This window comes from Bos indicus x Bos taurus, chromosome 2 (assembly GCF_003369695.1).
Source record: "Bos indicus x Bos taurus breed Angus x Brahman F1 hybrid chromosome 2, Bos_hybrid_MaternalHap_v2.0, whole genome shotgun sequence".
NCBI lineage: Eukaryota > Metazoa > Chordata > Mammalia > Artiodactyla > Bovidae > Bos > Bos indicus x Bos taurus.
Window position 1 is genome coordinate 71,654,452 of NC_040077.1, and position 12,748 is coordinate 71,667,199.

General features: G+C 34.8%; 1 protein-coding gene across 4 annotated transcripts in view; it reads left to right on the plus strand.

The window, feature by feature from the left end:
• PTPN4 (protein tyrosine phosphatase, non-receptor type 4) overlaps nt 1-9,633 on the plus strand; it is a 190,748-nt gene extending 181,115 nt beyond the window's left edge. For all 4 annotated transcript variants that reach the window (XM_027562478.1, XM_027562489.1, XM_027562499.1 and 1 more), the window contains one exon: nt 1,780-9,633. In XM_027562478.1, the coding sequence (XP_027418279.1) occupies nt 1,780-1,866 (87 nt within the window). In that variant the 3' untranslated portion in view covers nt 1,867-9,633. The remainder of the gene's footprint in view (nt 1-1,779) is intronic.
• The last annotated feature ends 3,115 nt before the right edge of the window (nt 9,634-12,748 follow it).

Below are 12,748 nucleotides of genomic sequence, written 5' to 3' on the forward strand. Positions count from 1 at the left end.
ATTCATGTATTTAAACTTATGTGTGATATGTTTCAACCCATTGCAATTATTTTTCTTAAATATGCATAATTTTTTCCATTTTTGGTTCCTGGGAGACTGTTCATTCTAGCTCCTGAGCCTTTATGTTAAGAGCTAGTGACTTTGATAGCTTATTGCTATCAGTATAGATGTCCTGCTTGTACATTTCTTGTCCCAGACTTAGCATTAGTAATTTCTCCATTAAGTTCTGGTCCTTTTTATTGGGGAATTATTTTAGGGACCACCTTCTGAGGGATTTTTATTGCTGTTGGCTAAGTGTCAGTATGTGTCTCTGAAAATCTTCGGTTGCCAGAAGAGGGAAAACAAACTTATCACGAGTTAACACTGGTGCTTCCGCTACAGATTCAGACCACAGTGTTTTCACTTACCATTTTCCACTTAACATCTTTGTCCCTTTTTTTTTCTTCTTTAACAAGAGTGCAGGTTCTCCATGGTACTGGAAATGGAAGACGTAGGAATTATTTTAGGGACCACCTTCTGAGGGATTTTTATTGCTGTTGGCTAAGTGTCAGTATGTGTCTCTGAAAATCTTCGGTGGCCAGAAGAGGGAAAACAAACTTATCCTGAGTTAACACTGGTGCTTCCGCTACAGATTCAGACCACAGTGTTTTCACTTACCATTTTCTACTTAACATCTTTGTCCCTTTTTTTTCCTTCTTTAACAAGAGTGCAGGTTCTCCATGGTACTGGAAATGGAAGATGTAGCATGTCACAAGTACTCATTTGTTTTATTACACAATACCCAACAAAGTCTCAGAATAACAAAGCTAACACCGATTACCAAAGAGAATTTTTAGTTCTTTTCCACAGTTATTTTGTTTTGGAATATATATTCTACAAAAGATATATAGTCAAATTACTGTTTCAAAGTCCTTTGAAATAGCTCCTTTCTGTGTGGTTATGCCATCAACTAGATACACACATGGATATGTTATGTATTTTCAGTTTATAGAGGCTTTTAAAATTCATGTTCTAATTATGGAATATCTTTACATGATTCCAAAGTGAAATTTATGAAAGAAGGAAGTATATTCAATAAAGTCTAATCTCTCTCTCTCTCCTTCACCCTGTTGAGTCCTTTCCTTATAGCAAGCCATAATGATTTATCCTTCCTTCTCTGTTTTCTTACACGTTGAGTTAGGTACATATTTATATCCCTGTCCCGTTTCTCTTATAAAGATAATATATGCACTTTTCTCTGTCTTGCCTTTTTTTACTTAGCAAAATATCCTGGAATCATTCTGTAATATTCTGTAGACTTTTTTCCTTTTCTCTCCATTTCATAGTACCCACTTTGAGAATGTACCTGATTACAGACCCAGCCCTTTACTGATGACAATTTGAATTGCTTCTACTTTTTTGTTTTTATAAATCTGCAGTGAATAGCCTCATTTATGAATAAATATTTTCAGTTTCTTTTTCTAGTTTATCTTTTGGATAGAGTCCTAGAAGTGGGATTGCTGGGTCAATAGATACATTAATGTAATTTTGTTAGATACTGCCAGGTGTTCACCCATAAGGCTTGTAGTATTGTACATTCCTATTAGCAATGTATGAGTGAGTTTAGCCAACAAAATATGTTGTCAAACTTTTTTTGCCAGTCTTAGTGAAAAATTATGTATCCGTGCAGTTTTACTTTGTATTTCTTGTATAAGCAAGCCAGGTGAGATGTTGGTCTATTTTGTTTGTTTATTTTCTAGTCTTTCTGATCAAGTCTGTTTTTTATATTTTATTTTTCAGAGTCAATACAGATTTGTATGTGAAGCTATCTTGAAAGTTTATGAAGAAGGATTTGTTAAACCTTTAACGACATCATCAAATAAATAAGAAAGCAAAGGTCTGGGAAATGTATTGGAAATTGCTTTCCATTATAGTCACTGTGCCATAACACTGCTCACAGGAAATGGTATCTAAACAGACGAAAAAGAAGAAGAAGAATTAACAAAAACTGAAAACTTCAGCACTGTTGCACTTTATGTTTTAAAGAAAAAGTCACTCTCTCAAAATCTATAATTCATGTGTTTGAAGACTATTTCATTCTTTGCTCCAAACAAATAGTGAATAACTGAGTATGTTCAGGGTAATTTATGACATCTTGTGGTGGTGCCATGCCGTCCCCTTCTGGTAGAGTTGCCACAAACAAGGCTCAGAATTCTCAGCATCTCTGTTGTATACCTGTATCTTGAAAGCAAAAAGCATTCAACATCAGGAGTCAGCTCTGGTGTCTCCCAGTGATTCGTGTTCTTACTATACTGATGACCAGATGTTACTTTTTAAATGTTAGCAATATCATTCTCAATATTAGCCAATACACTGCCTATGGATGCAGCACATCTTCCCCTACACTCCCCCCATAGAGACCTGCTGTTTGGAAGAAGAAAGTGGAATTTGCTTTTCCCAGGAAATGCTGCACATTGTCCATTTACCAGCATCTTATAGAAAGTATAAATATGAATCTACAAATTTTCTTGAATTTAACAATGTAACTTAACATTTATCATAAGGTTGGCTTATTCCAAATCATGTGATTTCACATACTTGATGTAAAGGAATGCATGCATTGTGTCTTAACCCCTTAAGTGCCTTGCGACGTCTTTGTATGTCTAATGAAAAGGCACTCCTTTGACCCTACTAGGAGGTATGTATGTATATTGTACATTTACAGTTTTATGCATTTTGAATCAGTTCACCATTTTTAAAATGGCTTCTCGTATTGAGAGTTATGCAGTCAAAGGAGGGTAATGAAATTCTGTTTCTTACTCAATTCCTGTATTTTGCCACAAGAAGCCAAGATAATTTGTGACCTACTGAGTGAGTGCTCTGCTGCTATGGAATTATTCAAAACCTGCACATTCCTTTCCTGAGGGACAGGGGTTACAGTTTAGCAGCTGAAGTTAAAAGATGCTTTATTCTTCAAATTTCATATTTATTTTACCCCTACCTTTAGAAATGGCACCTAATATACACTTTGAAGTTAAACATATGAATAAGCTAAAGTTAAAGCAGCTAATTGTGACTTGTTTCTATCACTAACTAAATTATCCCTTTTTAGCATTCATTTCAGTTCTTGTCAAGCTTTGTTCACACTGGTCTGTTGATTGGGATACTACAAACAAGGAATATAACATTATTGAGTTATTTCTAAATGTAATCCCTCAACAGCTAAGATGAGGACTTTCTTGTCATTTTGTGTACAACTACTCCAATTTATATATACTTATTAAGTTATAAGCATGTTAATATGGAGAGTTTTGATTGTCCAGCCTGATGGAGGACCTGATAAGAGTGTGTATATTATCCTCTTCAGGTTTTTTCGTTGTTTTTTTCTTTTTAAGTCCTCAGAGAGATAGAACTTTAAAATTATCTAGTTTTAATATAAGTGGGAATTTTCTTGGCTATTGAAATGTTACATTACAAAATTACTTTATATGGATTATGGTTAAAATAGATTCATTTACCAGTGGTTTCTGAATATTTCTGTATAGTCTTGATAAAATTTACAGTTGAATGGTAGATATTTTGGAACGTCATTTAGTGTGAGCGGGAAAATGTACATTTTTAAATTTTTGGCATAATCTAAATGATGTTATTTCAAATGTTAAAAATCCATAATAGTAAATCTTATGAAGTTAAGTCCTAAACGTTAATAGCCAAAATACCAAATACATTGTTGTATTAAAATATTTTACTTTTTTTTAAAAGAGAAAAGTAAGCATAACCTTTATGTCAAAGTGAAATTCTTGTATCTGTTTCTGAATTTCACAGTCAAGACAGTATAAGATAGTAAATAGCCACACAGTCTTATTTGAACATTCCATTCTCTGCCAACAGATAGGTGTGATTTAGACTGCTGTATGACATCATGGTAAGGTGAAATGTGAAAAAGTAAAATGTTGGGAGTCTACATAATTAGTAACTGTTTTGGCAGTAGTTTTTTACCTGAATTAAAAAGAAAACCTATCCTAACTGTATGGGCAGAATATGACAACCATGGACAAAAAGGTAAAGTTGTATAGATGTAAGCAGATCGTGGTGTCATGTTTTTTGACTTAGGGTTACATTTACACTTTGGAAAGTAACTAATCATTTATTGACAATAAGCACTGCTGCCTTTGTAAATCATTAATGCCAGTTTTTAAATGATAATATATTAAAAATTTTAAATTACCTTTAAATTTCTCATATATGAATGTTTCTTCTGGGAGCTACACCCTGTCAGTATTTTTATGTACAGAAAATATCCTTTTTCAAAGACATATTTATTAGTAACTTAAATTATCCCTACAGCTTTTTAAAGTAAACATTGCTAATTATGATTCCCTGTTCACCTAACAAATAAGAGTTTATGCCTGATATTTTTTGGCCACGCCTTGGGATCTTTGTTCCCCAACCAAGGATCGAACCCATGTGCATGGCAGTGAAAGAGCCAATTCCTAACCACTGGACTTCCAGGGGACTCCCTGCCTGGGAATGTTTTTGATCTGTTCATAAATCTAAGTAGAGTTCTAGGAATAATCGCAGTTTTTGTACACTTAGTAGTTCTAGGTTCCATTCATATCAATGTAATAATGTGTGACAAAAATGCCAAATTCCTTGTATCTAAACTACTCCCCTCTCCAGCAGCCAACCCTGCCTCCCCCAAACAACCCACACGTGCAAGAAATCAATGTTGGTATTCTCACAACTGGAAATAGGTCCTGGTGAATCAAAGGACTTTTGTAAATGCTAAGAATGTTTGTAAAAAACCTTGCCTCTGATTCAGGATGGTTTTACCACGTTCTTTGAAGGTGTTGTGTTGACCATCTGACTTGTGTCAGCACTGTGTACACAGGTTGAGGAATATTCTGGAATAGACTGCATTCATAAGAAGAACACTTAGTATTTATTAAATCAGTGCATAATTCAAAATAAAGGCAGAGTAAATAGCGTAAGAATTCACTTCCTTTGTACAGCCTGCTGGCACAAGTAGGAGGGCGGAAAGGGTTGACCATGTTGATTAAGAGTAAAGAGAAAATTTATATATAAAAACTGACTTCGAGTGTATAAAAATATTTTAAGCCATTATGACAGCTGCTTGAAGATTTCAAGTACTAGTATATACACATAGAGATGTTTTATGCGATTATGCATTTGTGTATTTCACCAAGGCTGATACAAACAGGGGTAAAGGATTATGTTAACTATGGGAGTTGTTTATAATCTCTTGGCAGGTGATTAGCCAGGTCTAATCAGCTATTTGAACAAAAGTCTCCCGTCTCCACTAGATGTACCACAACCTGAGAGCTGAAAGAAACTTGAAAGATTTTATCAAGGCTCACCTTCTATTACTATAGGTAACTTGTGAATATCATAAATTCTTGTGAAGTTTATAGTCTATTTCAGCTCAAGAATTATACTCAGGCAGTATTTTTACTTAATTTAGAAAACAAGTAGGCTTTAAAAAGCAATCTAATTAGGGCTCCACTCTGTCTGCTTGTCATGCTTCCCTGACTAAACAATAGCTTTTGTCAAGTATTTGGGCTGATGTACATGCAGTGTGAAAACATTTGAAAAAGCAAATTAGAAGACTGATTTTTTAAAAGCACTTGAAACATAGAACGAAGATTTCGAATGTATGTCCACTTAAATAATTTATGTTCATAATGTGAACATGTAGAATTAAAGCATTTATATTTGTTTTATAATCTTAAATCAGGAAGGAAGAAGGAAATAAGGATTTTTAACAATGTTCTGTGTAATATCTGTGTTTTGAATATTTAAAGATATTCTGATGGTAAGGTTGCCAAAGTAGTTTGAATTCATAAAAATTATTTATACCACAATAATGTGGGATATGTTTACACCTCTTTTATTTTGTAGTAATTATTTTGTAGTTCTGATCAATTTGCATTTAAGTCATTTACATTAAGGAAAATATTTGTTAGAACAAATACCTTTTAATAATACAAGAGAAAGATAAATTGTGCCACAACTTCTGTATGTAAACGACCACATCAACAAAGTAACTGCTTTATATTAATATAGCTTATTGGTTCTCATGTGTGCTTCAGCTAGCCAACTACAGTTTCTGCAACCATTTTTTTTCCTGGTATTTCCTCTAAGTAAAATACCTATGTTTTAAAACCCATTGGATTAATTTTATCAAGTATCAGAATTACTGATCTGTTGGCAAAGTTTTATTGGTGTCTCAGTGTGATCACAACACAGCTTGTAGCAACTGTTTTATAAAGTTTTTAGAGAATTGTATAGCTCCAAAGGAATTTGTATAATAGCAAAATTTATTTGAGGGCTAACTGCTATTAGGCAACTTCAGCAATTTTACAGAGAGCTCATGAAGTTAATCTCAAAATTGTACTTTTGGGGATTAACTTACTTTACAATATCTACAACTATTTTCAACACATTTTACTATACATAGACTTCATTTTTCTCAGTAGCAATTCCTACAGTAAGCCTTACAATGTTATCAAAAACAATCCCTATTTCAGTGAGAAATGACACATTTTATTTTTATAATCTGGGTGAAATTGTTGTGGGTAGACACCAAATAGTTATTTTTGTTCCCATATCTAAATTTGCTGCTACTTATTTGTATGCTTTTTCTACAGTTTATTGTTGATTTCAAAAGTTTGGTGGTTATTGTTATCTTTATTGTCGTAATCTAAGCTGATTGGGCAGCCAGGGGTACTGGGGTACAGTCCATCAATGCTGACTAGGCAGGGTTCAGTGAATAAATAAGTAAACCAGTTTTTGTTTGTTTTGTTTTTTTAATTTACAAAGTGAAAGGTATTAGCAATATTGCAAGTTTAAGACTATAGTTTTAGGAAGAGGTTCTAATGTGTTCCTAAAACCAGTACAAGAATGAAAATGTTTGAAAGCCTTGTTTTGCGCATAGAAAGTTTCAGTTAAACACTGTAGAATTTTCCTACCTATTGTTGTGTAAATGATATAGAAAATATTTTTCTATGGACAAAAGATTGAAACTGTTAACTTCTTTTGCTTTGTTCTTTAAAAAGGAAAAAAAATAATATTTGTATGTCTTTCATGCTGTAAAGAAATGAATGTATCTTTCAAATGTTACTAGAATTAAGACTTGATCTTAAGGGTAAGGATACGCTTTGTTTTAAAAAAAAGTTAGCAAGGAATTGAAAAGGAAAGAGTGTTTCCCATTTCATTATACAAAATGCAATTTTAGAAGAAAATGTCACTTTATTTATAAACAATGATCATTATTGAAGCATATTTCAATATTTCAAATACCTTCTTTTTCACTTTGCTTTGTGTTAGCTCTAGAATAGAAATTTTCACAAAAAATGTGTGTATACTGTTTTTAAGTATAAGATCATTAAATTGTAGACCTCTGGTTTGGGGGAGTGTGTGTGTGAGGGTAAGCATTCTGCTGCATGTGTTTACTGTGAAGGAGAGTTCTCAGGCTCCGTCCCTGTCTCAGCCGCAGATGAGGACAGCTGTCTGGAGTATGTGACTTCGGTGAAGCCAGAAAAGTGTGGCTAACACTCACCACAGTAAATCAGTGCAAAGGCCCTGACAGATAGTTTGTTTTTTATTCTCAGTATTTTGGACAGGTAAAACCACTGAGCCCAACTCTGACCTATAGCAGTGGTGTCTTACATGGCTGAGGGTTTATTAATTTAGCTGAACAGAAGAAAAAAAAAGCTCTACATTTTAAACCAACAGGTATGATTAATTTGTTCAACAATTTCTTTGAAAGGTAGTATTTATTATTCATCATGCACTGAGCTTGACTCAGCGGGGCCTTTATTATTTGGGCTCCTACTTCCATTTCTCCAAGGTAAAAAAGGTTTTTAAACTTCCATTTATCGTAGTCTTTATGATGTAATATTTTCCTTCATTAATTTTTGTTATAGTTGTTAAAAGATTAATATCAGGCCCCCTCAACCCTGAGAGTTTCCAAAATTTAGCAGATAATCTGATAATCTTAACTAAAATGTCACATTGCTACATGAAATTATCACCGTAAAATCATTAAGGAGACTCAGCCCTACAATCTTAGGCTAAAATAGGTTCTGATTTGTTTTCCCTAAATTCACTGTAGGCACGCTTGAACCCATTTTACCTGTTACTAAAAGAAGCTTCTTCATTTCTATTCCTGAATTGTGTTCCAGTTTTTTGCCAACCCTTCAGCTAGTTGACAAGATTACTCAAGCTTCCTAGTATCCAATAGAGTAGGTCATATTTCATTGCTGAAATTGATTTTTTGAATTTCAAATAGCACTTTATTTCAAGCTTACTACTGACTTAATTTATACATTTAAAGATAAAATTTATCCTAGAGTCTTGTAAATATGGAAACATATAACATTAGCACGTAGAGCTCATTGGATTAGACCCACGTTTAAATGCTTTACAATGATCCCTTGATCGTTTGATATTTAAAAGGTAACTTGTGTGATTTTAGCTTTGCCACTCTTCTGTAATTTATTTGGTACAATAAAGGCTACCCAGTTGACAGTCTTGCTGGACTCTGAGTTCTCTCAGCTAGCTTCAGCCACATTTGGTTCACTAAAATCATTCTGCTTTGCATTTTTGTACATTACATAATGAACACCTGGAATCCATTTGTTTTGTTTTGAGTTGTACTTAGGTGATAAGTCAGTGCTTCACCACCAGTAAGTTGAAAGGGGCAAAGTTCTGACACTTTGTATACATGTTGAAGGGCAAGATTTAAGAGACTAAAAGTTTACATTAAGCTGTTTTCCTTTTCTGTCATTAGAGTATTAGTGCTTAGGCAAATAAAAACTGTCCAGCCTGGTGTTCCAACAGCATCAGGATGTTGCATATTGTAATCTTTTCAAATAAGAAAAGCTAGTCTTTATTTTCTACAGTGTAGGCTTAATTTTTAGGACAGATAGTATATGATAGACTCATCAGTGATATTTTTAAGTAGTAGTTTTAAAAATAGTATTTCTATGTAGAGACTGTTTCAATTTGGAATTTTTTTTCTTGTCACAGGTGCTATATGTAAATATGAAGGGCAAAAAGTCACCTAGTTAAAAGTCTAGTTAATTTTCTAATTAGATTATGATTTTACATTGTTTGCTGCCATTTCACGTTTGGTTGTACTGAACTAGTAGCTAAATGGGATTAGCCCCTTAACTTTTTAAATTCTCTTCCCCTATTTCACAAAAATACCTCTTTCCCTATGGTTTTCCGTATTTAGGAGACAAAGAATCATATAGTTCATTTAAAATCTGTGAACTTGAATTTGGTCAACACTGGGTTATTTGAAATCATCACTATGCATTCTGTGCATTTGTCACTGCAGCTTACTGTGTGCTTGAAAGACCTTGTGGATTTGTCTTAATTTCCGTGAAAAATTAGAATTCCTGCAATGAATTTTATGTACTAACAGCAAACAGGATAAAAATGTTGGTTTGCATTGAAACTGTTTAACCCTGAAAGCAATTTTATGTGAAATGCAGTCATTATACGTATTTTCTTGGCCACGATTCATTTTGACTGAGAAATAGTTGTTCAGGTTCAACGTGAAAAAAACTCTAGCTGTGACTTTAAATTGTTCAATTGCAAAATAAAGATGTGCTTTAGTAATTTAAATATAAGAGTTTTAAAGACTATTTTATGGGAGTTTTCATTGTTGGGCTTTTCAAATAATGGTTATTTTCATTATTGGGTGATCATAGACTAGGATAATGCTAAATGCAAATTTTATTTCTAGAATTACTGATGTAGTGGTTGTATTTGCGGGTGAGTGGGTGAGTCAGGAACTAAAAGGGGTTTAGAAGATTAAACCATGTCTGATGAGACGCTCCTTCTTCACTGGCCACTGCTGGATTCCTCTCTTCTCCCAGCATTAGCCTCTCTGCTCTGGTATTCCTACCATAACACCTTGTCAGTCAAGGTAAATGACCTTTTTTTATGTGTCTGAAGTCCACTTGCCTCATATCTTCCCTAAGTACATTTAGGTATGCCATTTCTCATCTATAAAAAATTTTCTTGGAGAAAATTAACATTTAATTTTATCTAGAAATAAAGTGAAAGTGTTAGTTGCTCAGTCGTGTCTGACTCTGTGACCCCATGGACTGTAGCCCACCAGGCTCCTCTGTCCATGGTATTCTCCAGGCAAGAATACTGGAGTGGGGCTAGTCATTCCTTTCACCAGGGAACCTTCCTGATCCAGGGTTTTCCACATTGCAGGCAGATTCTCTACCATCTGTGCCACCGGGACAAAAGTAAATGCCATGCCTCTGTTCTTACATGCATGATACTAAAGCTTCAAATAGTATAATGAGGACCCATGAGGAGTTATGAAAGCCTCTGTCCCATACCTTTGCCAGGGGATCTTCCCAATGAAGGGATCTAACCCGAGTCTCCTGCATTGCAGGTGGATTCTTTACCACTGAGCCACTGGGGAAGCCTGCCCCTAAGAATAGTCCCCCTCAAATCAATGACAGCCTCTTAATTTCTTGTCTTCTAGCGGAAAATATTGCACAAGTATTTGTGTGTACATGTACATTTTGTTAAGGCTGAAGGAATTGTACAATATATTCTGCAGCTTGCTTTTTCATCTTTAAAACATTTCCATATCAACACACTCAGGTCTACTTCATTCTTTTTAATCACTGCCTTGACCTCCATCATACAGATGGATATGCTATAGTTTAATTTCTTGATTTGTTTGTAGTTTATACTGTATGAACAGTGCTGCAGTGAACATCTTCAGGCAAGTATTTTCATTAAAGATTTGCAAGTCTATGTATAAGGTAAGTTTCTAGCAGTAGGGTTGTTAAGCCATTGGGCACCTGCATTTTTAAATGTTAATAATTGCTCTCAGAGAAGATTTTTTTAGCTTATGCTTCCACCAAACTTAGGAAAATATCCGTTTCCCCACATTCTAGTTAAGACTGATACCAAGCAATTTATTTGCTCATCTCATACATGAATTATTATCTTATTTTGACCTACAGTTCACTCATAAAGAGGTTGAATAGATCTTTATATCTTTATTGATCTCTTTATTTCTTGTTCTCCAAATTCTATATTGATATCCTTTGCTCACTTTTATATTAGGTTGTTTAATGTTTGTTTATATGAGATGTTGGAAATTAGTCATTTGACAGTCATATGTTGCAAAATGTTTTTTCTTATGGTGTTCTTTGACTTTATTTGGGTCTGGGGAGGACATGATATTTTTAATAACTTTTATAAACAAATGTATTAATCTGTTCCTTTATAAATTCTGAATTGCATATACTTGCACAAAGCTTGCTCTAATTCCTACTAATATTCTCTGTGATGGAAGCTTTCTTAACTAGCATCCAAATACCCTACTCAGTGTACTAGCACTCTGCTTTCTGCTCATGTTCTCCCCTTGCCACCACTGACTGCTCTCAACTATGTGAGAGCTCTGCTAATTCTACCAATTCTGTTGGAAGCTTACTAAAATCAGTTCTATTTGCTAACCTACATATGCAAATATATTTATCTATATTATATCATTTAGAATTACCTGTTACCTAAACCAATGAAATGTGCGTGTGAAAAGGGGTAGCATTTTTCGAAAAGCTTCTTAAAGGTGTCACTGAAACTTTGTGAAAGCCTGAAAATTACTAAAAATTGGTATGAGCAAGACAGTTAGACTCAGGAAGCAATAGTTAGAACTAGACATGGAACAACAGACTGGTTCCAAATAGGAAAAGGAGTATGTCAAGGCTGTATATTGTCACCCTGCTTATTTAACTTATATGCAGAGTATATCATGAGAAACGCTGAGCTGGAAGAAGCACAAGCTGGAATCAAAATTGCCGGGAGAAATATCAATAACCTCAGATATGCAGATGACACCACCCTTATGGCAGAAAGTGAAGAAGAACTAAAGAGCCTCTTGATGAAAGTGAAAGAAGAGAGTGAAAAAGTTGGCTTAAAGCTCAGCATTCAGAAAACGAAGATCATGGCATCCGGTCCCATCACTTCATGGCAAATAGATGGGGAAACAGTAGAAACAGTGTCAGACTTTATGTTTTGGGGCTCCAAAATCACTGTAGATGGTGATTGCAGCCATGAAATTAAAAGACGCTTACTCTTTGGAAGGAAAGTTATGACCAACCTAGACAGCATATTAAAAAGCAGAGACATTACTTTGTCAACAAAGGTCCATCTAGTCAAAGCTATGGTTTTTCCAGTAGTCATGTATGGATGTGAGAGTTGGACTCTAAAGAAAGCTGAGCACCGAAGAATTGATGCTTTTGAACTGTGGTGTTGGAGAAGACTCTGGAGAGTCCCTTGGACTGCAAGGAGATCCAATCAGTCCATCCTAAAGGAGATCAGTCTTGGGTGTTCATTGGAAGGACTGATGTTGAAGCTGAAACTCCAATACTTTGGGCACCTGATGGGAAGAGCTGACTCATTTGAAAAGACCCTGATGCTGGGAAAGATTGAGGGCAGGAGGAGAAGGGGATGACAGAGGATGAGATGGTTCGATGACATCACCAAATGAATGGACATGGGTTTGGGTAGACTCCGGCAGTTGGTGATGGACAGGGAGGCCTGGTGTGCGGCAGTCCATGGGGTCACAAAGAGTCGGACACAACTGAGCAACTGAACTGGAATTGGAACAGAAAAAAGACGATATACTTGGGGTCTGTTTTTTGCAACAAAAACTAAGGGATTATAACTAGGTTCAAACATTAACATGTTCTCAGAGCTGGGCCTG